The sequence below is a fragment of the Xiphophorus hellerii genome, chromosome 16, assembly GCF_003331165.1.
Source record: "Xiphophorus hellerii strain 12219 chromosome 16, Xiphophorus_hellerii-4.1, whole genome shotgun sequence".
NCBI lineage: Eukaryota > Metazoa > Chordata > Actinopteri > Cyprinodontiformes > Poeciliidae > Xiphophorus > Xiphophorus hellerii.
This window is the reverse complement of record NC_045687.1, coordinates 21,026,707-21,048,442: the sequence shown is the minus strand read 5'-3', so window position 1 is coordinate 21,048,442 and position 21,736 is coordinate 21,026,707. Positions and strand designations below refer to the sequence as shown.

The 21,736-nt window shown below is 43.1% G+C and overlaps 1 protein-coding gene and 1 long non-coding RNA gene across 2 annotated transcripts; one reads left to right on the top strand and one right to left on the bottom strand.

Moving 5' to 3' along the window:
* The first annotated feature begins 1,013 nt into the window (after positions 1–1,013).
* On the top strand, positions 1,014–18,790 carry LOC116735142 (uncharacterized). Its single transcript, XR_004342336.1, has 3 exons — positions 1,014–1,439; positions 3,497–3,632; positions 18,670–18,790. It is a non-coding gene; the product is annotated as an uncharacterized LOC116735142 (long non-coding RNA).
* Positions 18,511–20,918, bottom strand: LOC116735138 (GTPase IMAP family member 7). Its single transcript, XM_032586779.1, has 3 exons — positions 20,795–20,918; positions 20,194–20,333; positions 18,511–19,483 (listed from the first exon to the last, which is right to left on the bottom strand). Exons 1-3 carry the CDS (start codon positions 20,817–20,819, stop codon positions 18,629–18,631), a joined length of 1,020 nt encoding a protein of 339 aa, XP_032442670.1. The 5' UTR covers positions 20,820–20,918; the 3' UTR covers positions 18,511–18,628.
* Between the last annotated feature and the right edge of the window lie 818 nt (positions 20,919–21,736).

The window sequence follows — 21,736 nt, the reverse complement described above, 5'->3', positions numbered from 1 at the left end:
TAGCTACTTTGACGTTAACATTAATGCGTTTACATTCCACTGTTCATAGAGTTTAAAAAGTTTATAACGAATTAAATAATTCAACATAGACGTTAAATCCTAACCACATGCGCAGCCGTGTTATGCCAACAAATACACATTTTGGGCTGGAATGAAACTGAAATGTTGGTTCAGTTAGCCGTTGACTCATTCATCCTGTGTAGCGTGGAGCAGGGAAACGGAGGCGGACATGTTTATGGGAATCTGTCAACTCAGTGAAAATTATGAAATAGCATAAGATTAATTGATGGGAACATTTCTTTGTTTGAGCGACAATATAAGTTGGTATCCACCTTGAGCAAGCTTAGTGACAGCGCTAGTGCTAAGTGAAGCTTATGATTGTTGTCTGAAAATGTAAGCATCAATGCAAAATCCAGTTTATAAGCTGGAGATTATGTACAGTACAGACCAAAAGTTTGGACACACAGTTGTGTCCAAACTTTTGGTCTGTACTGTACTGTTTGCACTTTAACCGTTATGAAGCACAACAATTAGAACTTGACTAATGTATCATATTAAATGAATAATAATAACAGTTGAGTTGGGTAACTACATTTTAAAAATGGTTTCTGATTACACTGGAAAAAAATGGTGATCCAACTTAAAAAATTGTAATTAAATTAAGTTTGTCAAATTTAATTTATTTATGCTTGCTTAACATGACAACTTCATAATATATTAAATATTTACTTGGACAAACCTAATTTGATTACTTGTAACAACTGAATTTTTAAAAACGGTTGGATCACCTGTTTGTCATCGTTTTTCAGTGTAGAAACACTGATTAAAGGATCTAACATTTTGCTGGTTGACTTTTTACACTTCCTTAATCATTGTACGACTGCTCAGGATTAAAATAGTTTGAGAACCAGCATCTGGTGGGAGGGAGAAATATATCGGACAAAAGGACGGAGTAGCTGCTGGACGACTGTTTTTCCAAGTGAAAGCGATTGATCAGAGAGAGTCCGAAGGAGTGGGTGGGCGGGAGAACATGGGTCAGAGGAAGCTGCAGGTGTGAGGAAGGGAAAACATAATCACATCTCAAGTCAAACAAATGCGTATCCCCTGATGGAGATGGATGGTCGGGAGGGGGGGAAGAGAAGCATTCCGATCCAGGCTGGAGATTCCCATCGTTCAGCTTTGTGGTTCTCCTCGTTCTCAGGAGCAGAGCGCCTTGCTGCTGCTGCTGCTGCTGCTGCTGCGGGGCCAAACATCTGGACGGCGAGAAGGAAAGGAAGTAACAAAGAGGAGCAGAGAAGACGAGAGTGGGTGAAAAAAAGGAGGGATGAGGTGAGGTCAGGAGGAAGAAAGCAGCCATGTTTATCTTGGAGACTCTCGTGGAGGAGGGAGCCGGTATCGCTGGACGAAGGTTCACGCTCAGCGCTTTGTCTTCATTAGAGGTGGGTGGAGCAGCCAAACATCATACTCAAGTAAGAGTAGCTCTACCACGACGTATTTTTACTCGAGTAAAAGTAAAAAGTAGCCGTCAAAGAAATTAATTGGACTAAAAAAAGTATTTGGTAAAAAAAAAAAAAAAAGTACTGAGTAACTGATCAAAGCATCAATCATTTGATAGTTTAAAAACTACATCATCAGACGGACCAAAATATAGTTATGTGGAAAATTTGGTATCTTAAAGACCAAAAGGAAAATTATTAACAATTGTAAATTAGCTAAATCAGGCCATTTTTTTTTACAGATCAATTACTTTCAATATAAAACATGAAACTGTGACAAAAACTCCAGGTATATGTGGGTTGTGTTGTGAACTTGCTGTCCTTTCTAAAATAATAAACTGGTTTTTTGGGGGTTATTTTTTTGCTAAATGTGATTTCTTTTGCTTTTTTTTATTATAAATCTTTCTTTTGAAAAGAAAAAGGTGGTGCCTTTTTTTTTTTTTTTTTTTTTGCCTAAATGTTTTGGTAAAAATTTAGGCCATTATTTTAGGAAGGCGACGTTGTTCTTCCTTTGGTGAAGTTACTCACGATATCCATCCAGAAACTTTACTTGTTTAAGAGGAGCGATGCTTCATAATAAATCATATTACTCATGTAAAAGTTAAAGATTCTCCTAAAAGTGCTTTTTTTTTTTTCAAATCGTTACTCAAGTAACTATAATTAGTTACTACTCAACTCGCAGTCGTCACCTCGTTCCAATATGTTATTTTTTCTTCCTAATCCGTCAGATAACAATTAAAATAGCTCAGTTTTCGAGTCCTTCCCATATCGGCTCACCAGGGCCAAAAGGCCGGAGTCCACCCTGACGACTCTGATGGCTCAAATTAGCATCCCTTCTTCAATTGTAAATGTGGTCGTTGACCGTCAGGCCAGAAGGTAGGAATGTGAATAGTCCATGTTGGGGGTGGGTGCAATCTATGATGGAGGCAGCTCTACAGTAGACTCTCCTGTAGGTAGTGCTCTTCAGTTTAGTTTTGAAGCATACATGAAGTGTTTTTGGAGAGATGTGACCTTTTGCAGCTGATCCATGATGTTGTGCTGCATTATCCAGGTCATTTTGCCAAATGTACATAGAGTTTGCAAAACATACAATCTGTTTCAAGAAATGTGCAAAGGTTTTTCTAAAAGAAATTAGTAATGTTTCTCTTTGAAATAAAGCTAAGAGGATATAAAATGACAGTTTAGAAAGAGCAGCATGCACAGCGTGGTTGAGACTGAGGATACCACCAAAAGGAAGCCAAACACGGTCACAGATTACAACAAAACAAAGTGTGGTGTGGATGTGATGGACCAAATGGTGCGGGAGTACAGCGTGCGTGCAGGAACACGGAGATGGCCAGTTGCGGTGTTCTACAACCTGATTGACATGGCAGCACTGAATGCACATGTGCTTTATCAGGCATGCACTGGGGTGAAGGAGAGACGGGTAGACTTCCTTGTTGAACTTGCTAAAGAGTTCGGTAACTCTCATGTGAATGAGAAGAAGGCACACAAGGAGAAACTGCTTCGGGAACAACCTTCCACACCCAGCCCAGGCAAAAGGGCGAAGTGTCAGGTCAACCAGCGAACATTTTTCTCCTCAAACATTGTCCTGAGCCGTATGCAACGAAATTTCGTTCTTTATACACCCTGTGCATTGAAAATGACAACAAAGTCAGTCTAAGTCGAAGTCGAAGTCTAAGTCTATTGTGCAACTGTGAGATGCGTTGAGGCCATTACCAGGGTACTGATAAGGTAATGGCCCTATTTACTGAACAAAAGCACCTGCTAGATAAAATCCTTCAGGCCAGTTGGACTATCCAAGCCGAAATAGGTATACGTCAAAGTGGACTAACTTGAGCTATTCTAGTGTTAAACCTCCCAACCCCCACCCACCTCCACCAGAGACCATAGCCCCCCACCCACCTCCACTAGAGACCAGAGCCCCCCTCCCACCGCCAGCTGACAGCTACGATTTATTTTTGCTCTCTTGTTTTCCTCACTCTTGTTGTTTCCCCCAGGAGTCCCGTAAAAACCGGGCCAACTCCTGTTTGCTCTGCAATTCATGGGATAAGCTGGAGCTCATAAAAAAAAAAAAGCTCAGAGGGCACACGGAGGTCCTGCGCTCTGTAAAAAAGACTTGGTAGCGGCAGAGAGGTTGGAGTACACCCACACACACACACACACACACACACACACGTATACGTCCTACACCTTAGAAGCATTTGATCCCTGTGAACGCTGCGCATCCCGTAGAGAACACACTCAGTGTGTTTCCCTCCCTCCAGTGTTTTCTGTGACGGGAGTGTGAGCTTGTAAAAAAAAAAAAAAGAGAGAGGAGAATAAAACCCACACATGACAGGTGCCCAAAATCAGAGAAAAGTTAATGATGTGATATTTTTATGCTGCTCGCTTTTATTTTATTTTATTTTATTTTATTTTTTTCTGCTTGGTGTTGTAACCCTTCCTGCGAAAGCGTCTGTGTTTAAGTCTGAAAGCACAATTGCAGATGAAGAACACCACATTTTATCACGTCGCGGTGTCACAAAAAACCCCCACATTGATGTGGCGTATTAAACCGTTTTACACATTATAGCGCAAATTATGTTAACTCTAAAACTTTTGATCTATCAATTAAAAAAGAAACTGGAGTCGTTTCATCTTGTCTGGTTTAATCCTGGAGCAGGACTGCACTGCAAAAACACAAAAATCTTACTAAGTAATTTTGGTGTAGCTTCTGGTGAAAAGTACTAGATCCACAGATTACTTCACTTATGGCAAAACATTGTTCCCGTTTCAAAAGTTAAATAATCTGCCAGTGGATTTAGTAGTTTTTCACCAATCTTAAGGAATTGTTGACTTAAAACAAACTCCCATATCTTGATGAAAAGTTACTTGTAAGTTAGTAAGTCGTAAGTGTACACGATGTGAAAAGTCCTCTATGTCTAATAGCTGGTTGGTGAAAATAATTGCCATCAATTATTTGACGTAACCTGTGACATACAGTGAATCCAGATACTCTGAATAAAAAGAGGCCTGCACATTTTTTTCTCACTGTCTGAAGTTAAGTCACACCAAAATTCTCGTTTTAGGTGCCGTGGTGGCGTAGCGGTTAGCGCGACTCATATTTGGAGGCCTTGAGTCCTCGACGCGGCCTTCGCAGGTTCGACTCCCGGACCCAACGATATTTGCCGCATGTCTTCCCCCCTCTACTTCCCCGTTTCCTGTCAGCCTACTGTCATATAAGGGACACTAGAGCCCACAAAAGACCCCCTGGAGGGGTAAAATAAATTAAAAAAAATTCTCATTTTAGATCAGCAAGAATTATTAAAATTATTTTTATTTGTTAAAAGACAGAAAACTTAGTAATAAGGGATAATTGTTTTTAAGCTATATGACTTTGGTCAAACATTTTGAACAACTGCATTGTTTCACTTTTTTTCATTTTTAGTGTTTTCCTTCTAACAAATTTGTTTGTGTTCTGTTGTACGGGTTAAATGCCATAAAATATGTGGCAGAGAATAATTTACATCACAAAATCTGTTTACGTCTTCTGTTTATGCAAAGTTGCTCTAAAGCCTTATTTTTAATTTTCTAAATGTCCCTTGTGAAGGAATTTTAGGAAACATTTGGGATATTTCCCCTGGATATACAAAGTCAAAGTAAACACACCGCCTTACATTCCATCAGCGCGTGGATTCCTTGTGAACAGTACGTGTGTGTGTTTTTACTGCTGATGGCACAGCGGAGAATTTATTTGAACAGATGTGAACCCTCTGTGCCACGTTGACCTCAGGTCCTGCTCGCAGCTGATCTCTCCGCCCTGGAAAAAACAACACCGGCTTTAACAGACTGACCTGTGGAGGAGAAGAAGGCTCGCAAAAAATGGGCCGTAAGTCGAGGAATACGGCCGTGTCTTCTCACCTCTGGTGTAATTGAAACTCCGTGTGACCTTATCAGAGCGCACGTTCCGGGTTGTGTCCTTGTCTGCTATGAAATATCACGGCTAACCAGACCGTACTGTAAAAACCAGAAGTTATTTTCCCTTCACGTTTTGATATATGAAGCAGGATTTATGCTCTCATTGATTGGAAAATGGAGGCTCTTTACACCAAACGCACTGCACATCAACGGCGACACAGCGTGAGTTAGTGGGGTGCAAGAGGTTGAAGACAAGAGCCATAAAGGAGGAGGAAATTTATGTCACGAGCGAAAACAAGCGGGAGGTCAGAGGCAGAGCGAAGTGTGCGGGGGTCGACAGGGATGAAGAGACGGCAATGTTTGGATAGAGGACAAGGCAGAGCGATGCTAATTTATACCCGGCTAATTGGAAACAGCAGAGTCCCTGCACCTGAAGCACCACTGCCGGGACGTAGCGACGTGGGAGGGTGAAGAGACGCGACGGAGGTAGGGGTCGGCGTCAATGGCGGCCTTGTTGGCTCTGTTCCCACTTATGTTGGACCCGCAGGACGTCTCAGCAGAATTAGTGTGGATGTTAAGAAATTTTCCCCAGGTCATGCTGTTGTGACACCCTCACAAACAAGCCAAACACACATTTTGCACAGGCGGCGCCAAGACCACCCTGCTCCTGATGCGGGAGGAGAATTGGCTCACTGTGTCGTGGCTTTAATCCGACACCGTCTAACACACGACCTGGCTGGACTTCAGCCGTCTTAGCTTCCTGGTTAAATAAATATGACAACCTCCTTGGATAATTACAGCGCCGTGACCGAGTTGAGTCACGGCATCCGTTAATTATTAGGTGGGCCACGTGAACGATGCAGGCTATAGTTTTTCATTTGAGGGCCCCGGCTGCTGGGTGCGTGCCGTCGGTCGGCCGCGCTGCAGTGAGTGATGGTGTATTCAGATGTTGGCTGTGACTGGGGTCTGGCGTTGTGCTGAAACATGAAGTAATCTTGGAATTTAGATTGGAAAAACATTGATGTTGCTCCATATCTGCATGATCTGTTTGCACTAAGAGAGCTGTGAGTTTTTGCACCCATTCAAGCCAGAGGTGACGCAATTCATATTAATGGATGAATGGCTGGACCGTCCATCCGTGGCTTGATGGACAGATGGACGGACGAACATATTAATGCATGAATGAAATTATTAGTGGATGGATGTCTGGATGGTTTAGTGGATGATCAGATAGACAGACAGATGAATTACAGGACAAACGGGATGGACAGAGAGATGATGGGTGGACAAATGGATGGATGAACAGATTGGTGCATGGATAGAAGGATGATAACAGGACAAAAGCATGGATGGACAGATGGATGGTGAATGGATGGACGGATGGATGAATGGAGGATGGATGGACAAACAGATTGGTACAGATTGGATAAATGGCAGGACAAACGGATGGACAGATAGATGGATGGATAAATGGAGGATGGATGGACGGACAGACAGACAGATGGACCGATGGATAAATGACAGGACAAACGGATGGACTGACAGACAGATCAACATTGAGCAACATTAGCTCAATGTTGCTCAATCAGTTCAATGTCTGCAACATTGAATTAATGTTGCAGACATTGAACTTAGAAATGCAACAAAGGTCATGAATTGGGTGTCAAACACCAACAGACTGAGTAATCACTGAATAATGACGTCTACCTAAATAAAGACGTTTCTAACATGACAGGTGGTGATGCGGCAGGGTGTGAGGGTGAATCAGGGAACACGGGTTGCGAATTACTGATTTATGCCTATTTTCCTAACGCAGCTGTGCAAGCTTTTGATGGAGCGAGTCATCATTACAGCGCTAAGTGACGGGCTGTCAGCACTCACCCGGAGACAGCCCTCTCCTAATATCCAGGACATGCACACAGCCAAACTCCCCCAACAACCGTAAGCAGGAAGTCAGACATGTGGGGAGCACATTGGTGTTGGAGAACGGGAGAACACAGCAAAGTTCAGATGTGGTGTGAGCTGGTTTGTCTCCTTTTAAAGGCGTTTCAGTTGTCTCCTTCACTCCAGGATTATTTGAAAGAGAGTAGGGGGGGTGAAAAAAAATTCTTTCTGCTTCATCACTCCTCTTGATTGACATCCTGATAGTCCGCACACAGGCATGGATGTATCTGAGCCTCGTTCCTGCGATGGCACGCTCCGACACATTCCCACACACTCTTTCACTGTAGTGGTTTGTGCCGGGATTCAGCTTTCCCCTCTTCCTTGTGTCTTTTCTGAGGATGGAGCTGTGAGTGCACATCAAAGCCACCGCAATCTGTCTGTTTCTCTCAGAATTTGTCTCTCACACACTCCCCTTGCTTTGGCCCATGCCTGAACACAAACTGAAGCACAATAATGTGAAAGTGTGCTGTGGAAAAGCCTTCAGCACATTCTTTGATCAGGGAAAACAAATCCCTCTCAAGAGAGGACAACAGATTCATTTTTTGACATAGATGCCCTTACATACTGTGTCTTGTTAAAGTATTCGTACCTCTTGAAGGTTTTAACATTTTGTCAAGGTACAGCCACAGACTTCAATGCATTTCATTTGTACGTTATGAGATAGCCCAACACCAAGAGGAAGGAAAAGAATGCATAAATTTCAAACGTTGAAATTCAGCCATCCATTCATGGATGATTGGACGGGCTCTCATCCATCCATCCGTCCACCCGCCCGTCCTTCCAACACCAGGCTTACAGATAATTTCCTGAAGCATAATCCATACCACCATGCTAGCAAGCCCTCTCAGTTCTGATCCAACAGATTCTGCTAACAACATGACACGTCATGCCTCGCTAGTGGACACATGTTACACATATTCACATGTATATATTCTCGGGTCATGTGTAAGTAGAAGTACTCCCCAAACAGCTGTTTGCTATAGGTCAGTAACTGCAGAGTTCAGTAACACATAACCACAAGTATTGAAAGGTGAACCTGCAGCTGTAATTACAGTGAAAGGTAGTTAAGAAGACACATGACACACTTTTCATATTTGGTGAACAGATTTATAAAAGGTACAGTGTTTTCCCTCCATTTCACAATCATGCACTTGTCACGTAAAATCCCAACCTCTAGTTGTAAAGTGACACAACTTGGCTAAGCTCAAGAGATATCAACAGTTTTGCATGGCACTGTAAAAAATTGCAGCAGGTCTTCTGTGGCAAAGAGAGCTAGCACCCAAACTAGCCACATGTAAAGTGTTGTTTTCTTTACCACACCATCTTATGATCTGCAAACTGAGGCCACTGCCATCTCTGGAAAGAATTTAAGCCACATCACCGCTGCACATCTTAGGCCTAAATTGTTTTTTTGCCTTCATCCTGCAAGTCATGGTTAGTGCATGTTTTTCTCCGCCTTTCTGCAAGATGCATGTTTTCAAAGAAACCAGAGGCCCATCCCTGCTCAGTGAAGGCCTTTATTCCGGTTTTAGTTGGAGACTGAGCTGGGTGTCCACTCGAGGGGGGCGCCAGAGAAGGATCAACAGGCCTGGTAGGCACCCCAGAATTCTTACAGTGGGAGCTGGACCTTGAGGCGAACCCAGTGAGAGTTCCTCTCGCCTGCATGGTGGGCGCAGTCTTTGGAAAGAATCGCCCGCACCCCCTGTTTGCTCAAGGTTTTGTGCGAGTGGAGAGTGTTTTGGGTTTGGCACCGCTTAAAAAAGATACTACAATAACAGGCTCTTGAGCAGGAGTTATTATGTGCTTGGGTGAGAGTGGGAGCTCGTGTTGCAGGGATGGAGTTTTGGCTGCTTCCCAGCATTGTTTGGGGCTTGTTAGTCACCGCTTACCGTAAAGGGTTCCCTAAGTCTAGCTCCTATTTAGAAACTGCTTTTGTGCGGCGTCACTCTTAGAAGTGGTGTCACGGGTCAGCTCCGCCAGCTCTCCTGGCAGACGATGTGTCGGCACTGTGGATCCGCGAAAACAAGCGAGCGTAGTAGAAGATCAGTTCCAGGTTGACTGCATGCGCGCAAGTTTGCTGTATTCTTGTGCAAGATGTTTCTCTAATCTTCCCGCGTGTCTGTCTCCGCCTCTGGTCTGGTACGGGCCTCTATTAGAAGCACGCCGATCCGCATCAGAAGCTGCGTGACGGCGTATGGACCTGAGTGACGTCTGATGTATGTGGAACTCCTCTTTGCGTCTCTCATTCATGTGGCGAGGGCGGGATTAAGACTTGATCCAGCTGAGGAGCAGGACCCGGGTCAGGTCTGTCTTGAGTTAAGCCCCGTGTTGCAGCAGGAATAATACGGCCACCTCCCCCTCCCCAAAAAAACCCCTATAAAACTACCGAGGGCAGTGTGTCTGCATGTGTGTGTTTGTTTGTGAAACCAAACCGCCAGTCTGGTGTCCTTTACAGAGATGCAGAGGTCTCTGTTGATGGTTCAAACACAGCTCAGGGCCCCCAGCTTCAAAAGGCGCCCCCAATCATCGCACCCACTTACAGCCAACGGCGCATGTCACTTAATGTGGACCACGCTATTCATCAATTATGGTGAGCTCAGGGGGCCGTCCAGCGCCCGCACCGCAGCTCCACAAGGAGAGAGTTGTCTCCTGCTCTGACTGAAGCCCCCCCCTCCATCCCCTCTCCTGGAGACCTCAAAGCCCATCTGTCGCAGGAGGTGCACCATGAGGCAGCTAACTCCTCTGAGCTGACACAGTAATAGAGCTCCAGCTTTCCCTGCTTCTTTCATGCTGCGTTATCGCACCGCAACTCATTGGGCCTCTTTTTAAATATAGCCTCCTGCAGAGAGCAGCATGATAGTGCACTTTATCCCCTCTTAATGTGATTGTCATCCCTTATGCGCATCATGCACATCCCTCTATGTTTTCATGCCACTGCTTTGAAGTAGCCTGGTAAAAAGCAACTTCTTGATCTACGCTATTTGCATCTTCCAGAGTGTCTGGACTCTTGACTATTAAGAAATGATTGCTTCCTGAAGGCGTGCAGTCTGCTGAAGTTTTAAATTTTACCAAGTCGCTAACGTTTGGCCATGACATATGTGTGACAGAATACACATTAGACATAATTACAACTCCCTCTCTTAATTTATTTAATTTCATTTGAAGACTGTCCTGTGTTATATGAAAATTATTCCTCAAGCTGCATTTCTCCTATTGAGACCGAGGGTGGCAGTAAGCATGTAGTTGCAGCAGATTGCCTCCGGAGGGCATATCAAACAAAGTGAGTAGTCCCGACTCAGCAAGCCAATGGTTGTTGATTAATGGAGATGCTCATTGTTGCTCTCATAACTGTCTGCAGACAGTTGTCTTCAATAAAGAAACCCGCAAATTGACACTGTTCCATTATTTACTGTGCAACATACGTAATGCACCGATTCGATGCTATGTAGCTCACCAGAAATTGCCTGCACTGTGAAGAGTTGAGCTGAACCAGGAGACTGCTAATGTTAATTCAATATTTGGAAGCGTGGCCATCAAGGTCAGAATGATTTTGTTAACGTCCTCCGCTGCCATTGCTAAAAAGGCCACAGAGAACCGGAGAGACGACAAGCTCAATTCGTGGCAGCTAGTAATGGACTTCCATTGGCAGCTGCTGCTGTTTGGGGAATGCCAATGCTGGTTAAACACGTCAGTGATATTACCTGTTAGTAAATAATTATTTTTGAAATTATGATATTGATTATTAAATCCATTTGAGACCTGTGACATTTTGACTGCATTTACTTGATGGAAAGTGGACGTTTCCAGTGGCCGCCATGGCTTCGGTGGCAGCTGACGGCAGTGCATTTGGTGTTAATGGCAATGAAGTGATTCTGGTACTGTAGCTCAATGTAAAAAAAATAAGGTGTTACAAGCGGCCTATAGAAAAATCAGATTAAGACGCTGTAATAAAAATACCATTTGAATCTCTCTTTATATCTAGTCCGGTTAATATTAAAATGTGTTTGAAACATTTAGATGTGACAAAAACGAAAAAGTAGACGAAATCTAGAACGTGGGCAAGTACTTTTTCACGGCATCATATAATTTAGTGACCTAATCCTCGTCCTCCTTGTTTATCAGAGTTGGAATTTATTTGCTGTCATCCAATTCATGCTTGTTGCTATGATGTGTGTATTATTGGAGCCCAATTATCCAAGTGACAGGACGTTCGTTCAAGGGAAGATTAATGACAAAGATGTGGCGGCCATCCTTTCTTTTGAGACAAACATATGATGGCGGCGAGTACAAACATCAACAACCAGACTACTCGACATTGTCCAAGTCTATTCTCTCTGTTCAGAAGATGTGCTCACTAACATCTGGATCTGCCTCAGGCACAAGTCACGGAGGTTTGTGGTCAGCGCTCGAGTCGAGCCTCTCCCATTTCTTAAGGCTCCTCAGCTGCAGTTACAGAAGACGCTGTGTTTATGACGAGTGTGTCCGAGGCAGCAACAACCTCAGCAGCTCTGTGGGATTTCACATCCATATTGTCTGGAGGGATTTTCAACTCTTTCCTGTTTATGCTTACACCTTGTCAGTGGATATAAGACTCTAATCCTGCCAATACCAAGTCCCAGCCTGAAACTTCATTAATATCTATTTACGTATGGAAGGAGTTTGAAAAGTCAGTAGCTTTGAAGTCCAGTAAAATAACAGATAACAGTCTTTACTAAAAAGCTCATTGTGTTCAACCTTAACTTGTCAATTTTACGAAGCCATTACTCAAAAGACAAAAGATTGCAATCTGTAGATGTTAGAAAACGATTCAAACTAATTTGAATTATAAATTGAGCTTAATGTACTGTTGCAGTGCATTTCCTGGAAATGGGATTGAATTGAAATGACGTACAAAGATGGATATATGTCCTGGAGTCAGATGAAACTAAAACTAAAGTATTCAAAATGATTGTCGTTATATTTGAAAGCGTAAACTTAGCTGCGCGACACCATCCTGACTGAGAAGTACAGGGGTGGGAACATCATCCTGTGGGAGTGTTACTGGAGGAGGGACTGGTGCACTTCACAAAACAGGTGTCATTAAGAGGAATCAAACATAACATTGAAATATTAAAGCTACATTTTAAGACATGATGTTGGGCATAAAGTTCTGGGACAAACTAGTGAAATGAGGCACAAAACATTTGACCAAAGTCGGATCATTTAAAAGCAATGCTACCAAAATGTATTTTAGGAAAAAAGAAAATTTCTCTCGATATTCTCACACGTAGGAACAATTTAGGAAATCCTGTCTAGTCTAAAACACAAAAAGCTTAATTGAGAACTAGTGTCGGTCTTCAAGAAATTCTTCATGTTCAACAGCACTGTTAGCTGAGGTGCTAAGCTAACGTAAGATGTTCATTCTGTTTTGATACGATCTGCTGATAATTCAGCAGACGGCAGAAATCAATGCAAACGGTCATGGTCGGCCAATAAAACTCACAAAGCTGCTCTCTCGCTTTATAAACAAAGAAACAGCTTTGAACGTTGTAAAATATGATGAGCAGTGTTTCAGCTGCTCTCTGTGGGCAGGTCACATGAAGAGACAGACAGGAATTTGATTTTTTTTTAAAAGATAACATCAATGACTTGATTATATGCAAGATGAAAAAAAGGTGCGTTTTGGAAAATAATTGGAGTCACAAATTGCATATTTTGCAAGTGAAGCAGCTCAGAAAAACCAGAGGTTGGTATTTTATTCTTTGACTCTTGATACTGATTATTTAAAAACACTAAGATGTAGATCTCAATCCAATACTTCAGATCTTATCATGACACCCACTCCTTCTCCTTTGCATTTTATTAGCCATCTTAGTTTTGTGGAGCTATTTTTTAAATTTTTTTTGCGGCTTGTTTTTCTTCAGATAAAACTTACTGTACACATGCGCAGTGAACAGTTTCTGTCCAGATAAGGTTACTCCATTTAAAAAGTATGGAAACAAGCATAAATGAGTGACATTATTCATCTGTAGACGTCGGGCACATGCCGCATTTATGAAGCCATCAGCATCACCATGCGAGATAAATACGGTTTGCAGCTGGACCCAGTTTCTGAACATAATATTTAGATCCTTTCGCACACACGTTGCACTCCTTTTCGTGCTAGAAATGTTCACATGGACGCAGAATTAAAGGAAACTCTCAGATGTCGGACTTTTATCTTATGTCACATCCTGTGTGAATCTGTTGCAAAGTATGCGCTGGATACACAGGATGGGGGAATAAGCTTAAACAACTGTGTTCAGACACACACACACACACACACCGCCGCTCACACTGGGAGGGCGCTTAAAAACAGCACTAATAGGAAAAAGATGAGAGGGATTGCAGCGAGCGCTCCAGGAGAGGAGGAAGAGGAGGAGGAGGAGAGCGAAGTCGGCTCACACCAACAGCTCCGGGATCAGATAAACAATTTCCCAAAAGCTGTTATCAATGCTGGGTTTCACTTTTGTCCTCGTTCACGTGTGTGATTTTTAAAACGCTCTGACTAAATTTACCCTTGCAGACGTGATCACTCCTTACAGTTCTTTTGAAACAGTTGTTTTAATGGAGTTTGGTGCAATAAATGCAGTTCAGAATGTTTAAGTGGAGGAGAAAAGGACACATGGTTTTATAAATGGCTTACAGATCATCTGAAATGTGACTTGTATTTGTGTTCAGCCACTTGGAGACTATAGTTGTTTTTTTTTTATCTGCAGCAAATTGTTCTCGTTATTAGCAACGTCCATACAGAAATGGAGGCACGGGCATGTGGCCAGATATCTGGGAAAACACAAAAACTTTATTATCGCTAAAAACGATTCCACCCAAAGTGGAGGCTTGAGAAAACTCTGTGTGAGTGTTTGCATGTGTAGATGGGAAAATTGAGATTTATGAGCCCTGGCATTACAATCTGCGACAAAAACATGCAACTATCTATCCACATACTTGCTTTGATTCTCAATCAAAATGGTTGTCTTGTGTTGTATTAACTTTATATTCTAATGTGCTATTTAAAAGTAGTTCAACCTGCATGTCCATCAGTACATTTTGTACCCATTATCACCCTAATAATATATTTTTGCTCATTCAGGTTTGTGTCTATTAATATCCATTTTTAAGTCTTACCACAAATTCTTAGTTGCATTTAGGTCTTGATTTTGATTTTGTCTAAAGTTTAAATGTGCGATATATCAGCATTAACATCATTCTTTGGCCGACATTTTAAAAACATTTTTTAATTCAATCCTCCAAAATAGCACTTAATAATTTAGGCCCAAACTGTTATAGAACTGTTGCTTTTTGATTTAAGTTATTAAATAGGCACATTTCAGCAGCTTTTCTGTTGTTCAGTTCTTTTTTTCTTGTCGTTCAGTCACAAACTATATGCTTTTTTTTCCATAATAATATTGCATTAATTTAATGTTCCGTGCAAGAAAATCCACATCTCTCTTTGTAAAAGTGTTTTTTTTTTTTTTTGCCCTAAAACCAAATCTTAGCTACAAATGTTGCTTCTTTAACAATAATGAAATGTTATTAAATAGATGATTTCAGAGTGTAAGTGTGTGCTGGATTTTTTATCTTGGGGCATCAAAGTAAAGAGGGCCGAGCCCAGATACATGCTCACTGAATTTAAAGGCACTACTTTCTGTTCCCTTTAAATTTCTCTACAGCTGCTCATATTTTCAACGCATTTTTTTTTTGTGGCTCTATTTTAAAAAAAAAAAAAAAAAATCTCTTATTTAGTTTTTAGTTGCTTCTCTATCCAAACTCAACCTTTCAGTCAAATACAAGGAGAAGCATCAGAAAATGCTCCAGCCGCCCTCGTCCCCGTCGCAGTGATGCAGTAACATTTCTGTGGAAACCCTGGCGCGCCTCAGGAAAACGTGCGTCATCCTGTTTGTGTTTCCTACGCTCTGCTGTCTGCGCAGTAATAGAATTAAATAAAAAATAATAAATACCGCCGGATGAGCCCAAAAACACCGAGCAAAAAGCGGGGAGCCGTGAGAGGAAGAGGAGGAGGAGGAGGAGGAAGTTGTATGTGTGAGTTAATGCTTCGCTCCCTCGAGTGTTTGTGCAGATTTCGGCTCCGATTATGTACACAAACACAAATTAAGTCTCAGCCCTCATCCCTGGTGGGTTCCTGTGTCCCAGCGGTGCCACCGGCAGCCGGCAGCTTCATTTCTGCTACTTTCCCCTTTAAAAACAAAAACCTCCAATGATCCCGACTGCGTCTCTCTCTCTCTTTCTCTCCATCTTCTTCCTGATGTGCATCTGCTAAGACTGAATAATATTTGGACAGGTGTTCTCTCATACACGTTCAACTTCAAGAGGTTCTGGTTTGGTTCGCTTGCGAAGGGAAAACAACGCAGTGGATCCTGACGGGTCTGGACTCTGCTGCACGTGTAATCCCCGACAATAAAAAACTGTTTAGCACCAATTTTCCTTTACTTTTAAGACATTCTCTCTTCTCCCTCCCGCCTCCCAGCCCCGCTGCAGACAAGAGGAGGCCACATCTGGAAGACAGATGTATTCCCATTCACTCACTCTCTCTCTCTTTCTCCCCTCCCTCTGCCTCCACTCTCTTTTCTGGGGGGGGGGGGGGGGGAACATGAGAGCTGAGCTAATTCTCTCCCTCCCTCCCGCCCGGACCGGACCGGACCACCCACATTCGGAAACGCCTAGCTGTACTTGAGGCGGAGGCCGCCCGGCAGCTCGCAGAGGCCCCGAGCGAACGAGAGAGATGTAAAGGACGGCTTGTGACGGAGGGTTTTTAGCAGAGTATCAATTACGTCAGTGTCAAGGCTGTAAGTCATCGCGGTGGAAGAGGGAGAGAGTCTGGGAGGCAGCAGGGAGACTTTCAGTTAGCTGCGTCTGTTCATATATGATGGGTTTTTCTTAAAAAGTACAACCTGATAAAAAAAAAATAAAAAGATATCAAAGGTAACCACAGAGTCATAGTCAAGAGTTGTTTATTTAGAGTCTTTTTATTTGCTAGGTAAGTTGTAAACGATCACAATGAACTCGCGCGTAAAGATCAACGCCGCCATCTTGTGGGTAATTCTTGGCATCACCTAATGAAGGCGTCAGTTTCTATCAGCACGACGGCGTGTTGGATCCACTGTAGATACAAGAATGGAGTCAATTTCCGCCAGAAAATTCAGAAATTTGGAGAATAATCTGAGAACTTTCTTGAAAAATAAATAAAACGTGGACTTTTCTGAGCTCCAAACGTCAAACATTTTCAACATGTCGACTTTTGGAGCTCAGCTGTGTCAATTTTTCTAGAAAATTTCTGAGGCCAATTTTTAAAAATTTTTGCCGAAGATTTACTACTTTGCCCCTCTTTCTAGCATAGCGCCAATGTGCCGTCATATTACGTAGCATTCATTTACTTTGAACTTTTTTCATGCTTCAACCACTGTAACCATTGCAGAGTGATGCACCATTGCCACTTTCTCGCTATAATTAGTGACTTTTTATAAAGAGGAAAAATGATGGTATCTGCCAGAGCTAGAGTGGAATGGTTTTCTTGTGTTAGACCGGTCTAGTTAAAGTTCAACTAGGGAGCAACCTAGGGGAGCTTAACACAAAAGCATGTAAAACATTTTCTATACTCTTTCCACTTTGAATAAGTTAAAGGAATATTGAAACCTACTCAAAGTTGAGGCAGGAATGGCAGAATAATAACACAGGGGCGTGAATACTTTTCTCAAGTAAACAAAGCAGTTTAAGGCACAGCAGTTGAGGAAAATTATAGCCAAAAATAACTTCAAGTATGTGATCTTTTTGTCCAGCAAAGTTTTACTGTATGTATTTATTATTCCTAAATTAACGGCAAAGCAGCAAATATTATTCCCCGTCTGCGCTTAGCTGCAAAGATGAAATGACATCTTTAATAAATGCTCAACATCCTGAGCAGAAACGAACTGCTGGATGCTTCCAAAACACGTTTCAGTAGCTGGGAATGTACCAGGAGAAGACGTTCTCTTTCTAGATATCTTCTGTTTAAATTTGATTTATGATCGTCAGTATTTACAGAAATAAAGTTAGGATGCGTGTTTCGGAGGGGTTTGGGTCATAGTGACAAAACCCCTAAGAGAAACGTAGCTCTACAGATGGAAATGAGGATTTTTCCAGGTTTAATACGGAGTAAGTTAATCAAACAATCGAAACAAAGACGTTATTTTAAACAATAAACTGCAGTAGGATTTGTTTAAAGCTAAATTGTTCGGTAGGTTAACAGTGATCGGGGTTAAAACATGCTAAAATATTTCTTAAATATGAACTAATATCTTATCACATCTCCACAAAAGTAGCCGAGTTATAAATAACCCAGAGTGATGATACTTGGTTCACTTATTTTCTGAAGATATTGATGCACATGGCGCCTCATAGAAAGTATTCAGGCCTCCAGAACTTTTCCACATCGTCACGTTGCGATAAAGGTCGGTGATAAGTCAGAAAACTGCGATCAGTGCACCGCTACCGATCACCCACAATTAAGGACATTCTGGCTGGTCGATGCTCCCCACTTCCTACTGATCTGTCATCAAGATGGAAAATTGGCTGTTCTAGTGAGTCGAGTCTCCAGATTTAGAGACTTTTTATGATTTGCAGCTACAATCCTTAACACAGTTGTGTTAAGGATTCCCAGTCCCAAGCTACTCGTTTGTCCAGGTACCAATTAATAAAGGCCACCAAACCCAAACCATGACACCTCCAACCATAATCTGATGAGAAACTAGATTTTAGATCCTATTTATGCAGAAACCCCTTTTCGAGCGTCCCTGTGAAGCTGAGTCTTTTAACACGTGTTGCCCAGTAAGCGCATAGTTGAGCCACACAGAGCTGCAAATAACTGAACAGCAAAAACACTCAATCTAACCAAGTATTTCTGGTTTAGTTTCTAGTCCAAATATCTTAATACGCTTGAAATAAGACAAGACTAAATTACATTTTTGGCAAGATGCGGTTTGTTTTAAGCCAATAGTTTCTTAAATATTGTTGAAAAGGACTAGCTCCACTGGCAGATTATTTCACTAATGAGACAATTTTCTCATGTTATAAGTGACATAATGTGTGAGTGGAACTAGAACTGTTCATCACCTTTAAGAAATTATTGACTTAAAACAAACTTTTATATCTTGACACAAAGTTACTTGTAAGTTAGTTTTGTTTTATTTCAAGTCAGATTTTGTGTTTTTGCAGTTCAGCTATTTGTAGCTCTGTTAGCAGTGAATTTGCATATTTGTTTTAATATTGGCCCCTCATTTAGTTTTTTCCGTTTTCCTTCTGCTCACTTCGGTAGCCACAGACCCCACAGTGGCCCCCACCGTGCCGCCCATGGCCCCCCCAACGAACAGGCCCACCAGGGATCCGAACAGAGCCTCCACCCTCACCAGACTGGACAGCCACCTGACCCAGTCCACCAGCTGCTCCCATAGGCCCCGCAGAAGCAACGGAGGGGCAGAGGAGGAGGGCGAGACGCTCTTATCATCAGAGGGGAAAATATCCTCCAGATTCAAATCGAAGTCGCCGGTGCTCCTCTCCGCCTCGTCTCTGACCGCTTCCATTTCTTCCTCCATCACTTCCTGCTGCAAGTTTGAAGCCGAAGAGTTGGCGCTCCGCTGCCGGACGATCTCCGTCTGCCGCTGCCTCACCCGCTCCTCGGCCTCCCGGTACAGAGGGCAGCTCAGGTGTTTGCCTCCGCTCTCCTTCACCGCCTCCTCCACCTTCTCCAGCAGCTCCTCCACGGCCCGGCCCTCCTCCGCCGCTCCGCCGCCGCTCTCCAGCGTGTGGTAGCGGTCGCCGCACCTCTCCACCAGCTGCCGGAGGTCTTTGCGCCACGTGACGACGTACTGCTCCAGGGTCTCGTCCTCTCCCAGCTCCTCCGTGTGCGTGAAGAGGACGACGGTGCGTCCGCTGACGGCGGCGGGGCCGAACAGCTTCGCCAGGGCGTCCAGCGCCATCGACTCATCGCGAGCGGGCTCGTTCACCGGGACGCAGAGCAGGAAGGCGTGGGGCCCGGGGCTGGATGAGGCAACGAGGGAGGAAATGTGGGTCCTGCGCTCGTCTGGGCTGCAGGCGGAGTCGTACCAGGCTGGACTGGAGACCACGACGACCTACAGGGAGGCAGAGAGAGAGAGTGGCGGCACGGTGGTTCTGGAGCTCAACACCAGGCAGTTATATGAAGACACAGGAGCTCGTTTTAAGTCAATAGTTCTTGAATATAGATAAAAAAGTTACAGTACAGAAATCTACAAAAAGGAGACTATATTGCACTAAATTGCCAAAAATCGATACCAAGTCTGTATCAGTATTGGATCAATACTTTAGCTTCAGATTCTCTCATGAAATTTAATGTTATTTCTGTAAGAGTTTCTCGACTCTCCTATAAATAAACATTTGCTTTGATTTGGCCTCAAAATGTATTTTTGCACTTTATTTAGAAAACAGTGCACACAAATGTGCTTCTTCTTTCTCCATCGTTTCTGTTTATAATGCAAATATGTTATTAAAGTATTTTGTAGACATCCATCAGCTTCATCTAAATTCTGTTCTAGGTTTAAGCAAAACTATTCAAGTAAAAAAAACAACAAAAACGAGGTCAAACGTTTGACAATATATAATAAATAATTAGTATTGATATTGGCGAAAACGGCCTTATTGGTATCGGTATGCGCGATACTGGCCCCACTCGCTGCCGGATTGATTTGTGCAATATTGCAGTATTGCCCACCTCCACTAAAAATATCTACATATTAGTCTTTAAAATATGAAATGCACTTTTGCTTTCAGTGATATGATCAGATCTGTCTAGATTCTGTCCTACCTGCCTGCCAGCAGCTTCTCCTCTGTGTTTGGTACATTCCTGAGCCTCGGCGTCCCGCCGGCTCTCTTCCACGCCCAGGATGGAGCAGACTGCGGTTCTGTTGCCCGGCTTGATCGGGCCCAGAACCACCAGCCTCAGCTCTGCAAAGAAATGGCCGACACCCACGTTTTAATATACCGCTGTTTATGTCTCCAACTGACCGTGAGCTCTTATCAAGTTCCTCTGGACTCACTTTAACCCAATTCCCACATGCAGGCAGACAATAACACAAGACAATCTGTTGTTTATCTTTGCGCTCGGTGTGTTTCTATAGAGTGTGTGTGTGTGTGTGTGTGTGTGTGTCTGTGTGTGTGTGAGTGTTTGCGTGTCAACAACTCGTCTGTTCAGAATCACGCTGAATTTTCCAAGAAGTGGCAGCGCCCTTTGCAAGCTGCCGTCTTGCCTCGTCAAGTATCGCAAAAATACCGAAAACACGCAGCGGAGCTGCAGCAAACAGCGCCCACTCCCCCCCCCCCCCCCCCCCCCACTCTTCCGCTGTTATTATTATTCCTAAATCTCGCTGCCGCAGCACCGTCTGAAACAGCAGGGCGCTCTGCCTTACCGGACCGTGTTCCGGATGCTGCCATCTCTGCTCCTGTGCCAGCGTTAGATCACACTTCCTGATTCCTGCCTGCTGACTCAGGCTGGACTCCAGAGATGAGCAGCAGCTCCATCCAGAGGAGACGCCAGAGCTCTGCTCAAAATAAACCTGAATGCGACTGCAAAGTTCGGTTGTTTTAGTGATTCGGTTCAAAATGTGAAACTGTACGTATATTTGTATTGTATCCAGGTGTAACCTGGTTGTTATAATTACACAAAATGTCTTTTTTTGTTGTTGTTTGTATTGCTCTCTACCTGACCGAAAAGCTGTCATTGTTTTGAATGTGTTACTTTAAGAACAGTAGCCCCTCCTTTTTATTTCTTCTTCTATGGTTTTGTCTTTAAAATGTTTGCGTCCCTTAGGCCCTCCCCTTTTGTCATGTTGTCCTGCGGGAGAGGTGTGTCCTATTTACTTTCTATCTAAATACTTCCAGTTTATTTGTAGATTTATTAAGTTGATTTCTGTTATGTATTTTTGTTTGTGTAGGACTTGGAGCGGGCAGCTTGTAACTATTGTTTTTCTGTTGGATATTTTCGTCAGGTATGTTGTATAAAAAAGGTTTATTTTATTTAATGTGAGACATGATCCCGCCCTTTTGTCATGTTGTCCTGCGGGAGAGGACTTGGAGCGGGCAGCTTGTAACTATTGTTTTTCTGTTGGATATTTTCGTCAGAATAAATCTTTGAAAGCCAAACAGAGTCACGGCCTGACTAACATCCAATAACCAGCACAACGCAGAAGGGATCCGGTTACACAGGCATAGAAAAAGCTAGCATGGGGCCTTGAGCAGAATTTGATCTGGGTGGGTCCTCCTTCTTTTCCCTGCAACACCACTGACAGGGTTTTATCTAATATTTACTCAAGATTTAATTGGCGATTAATTATCTGTGGTAGATTGGGGAA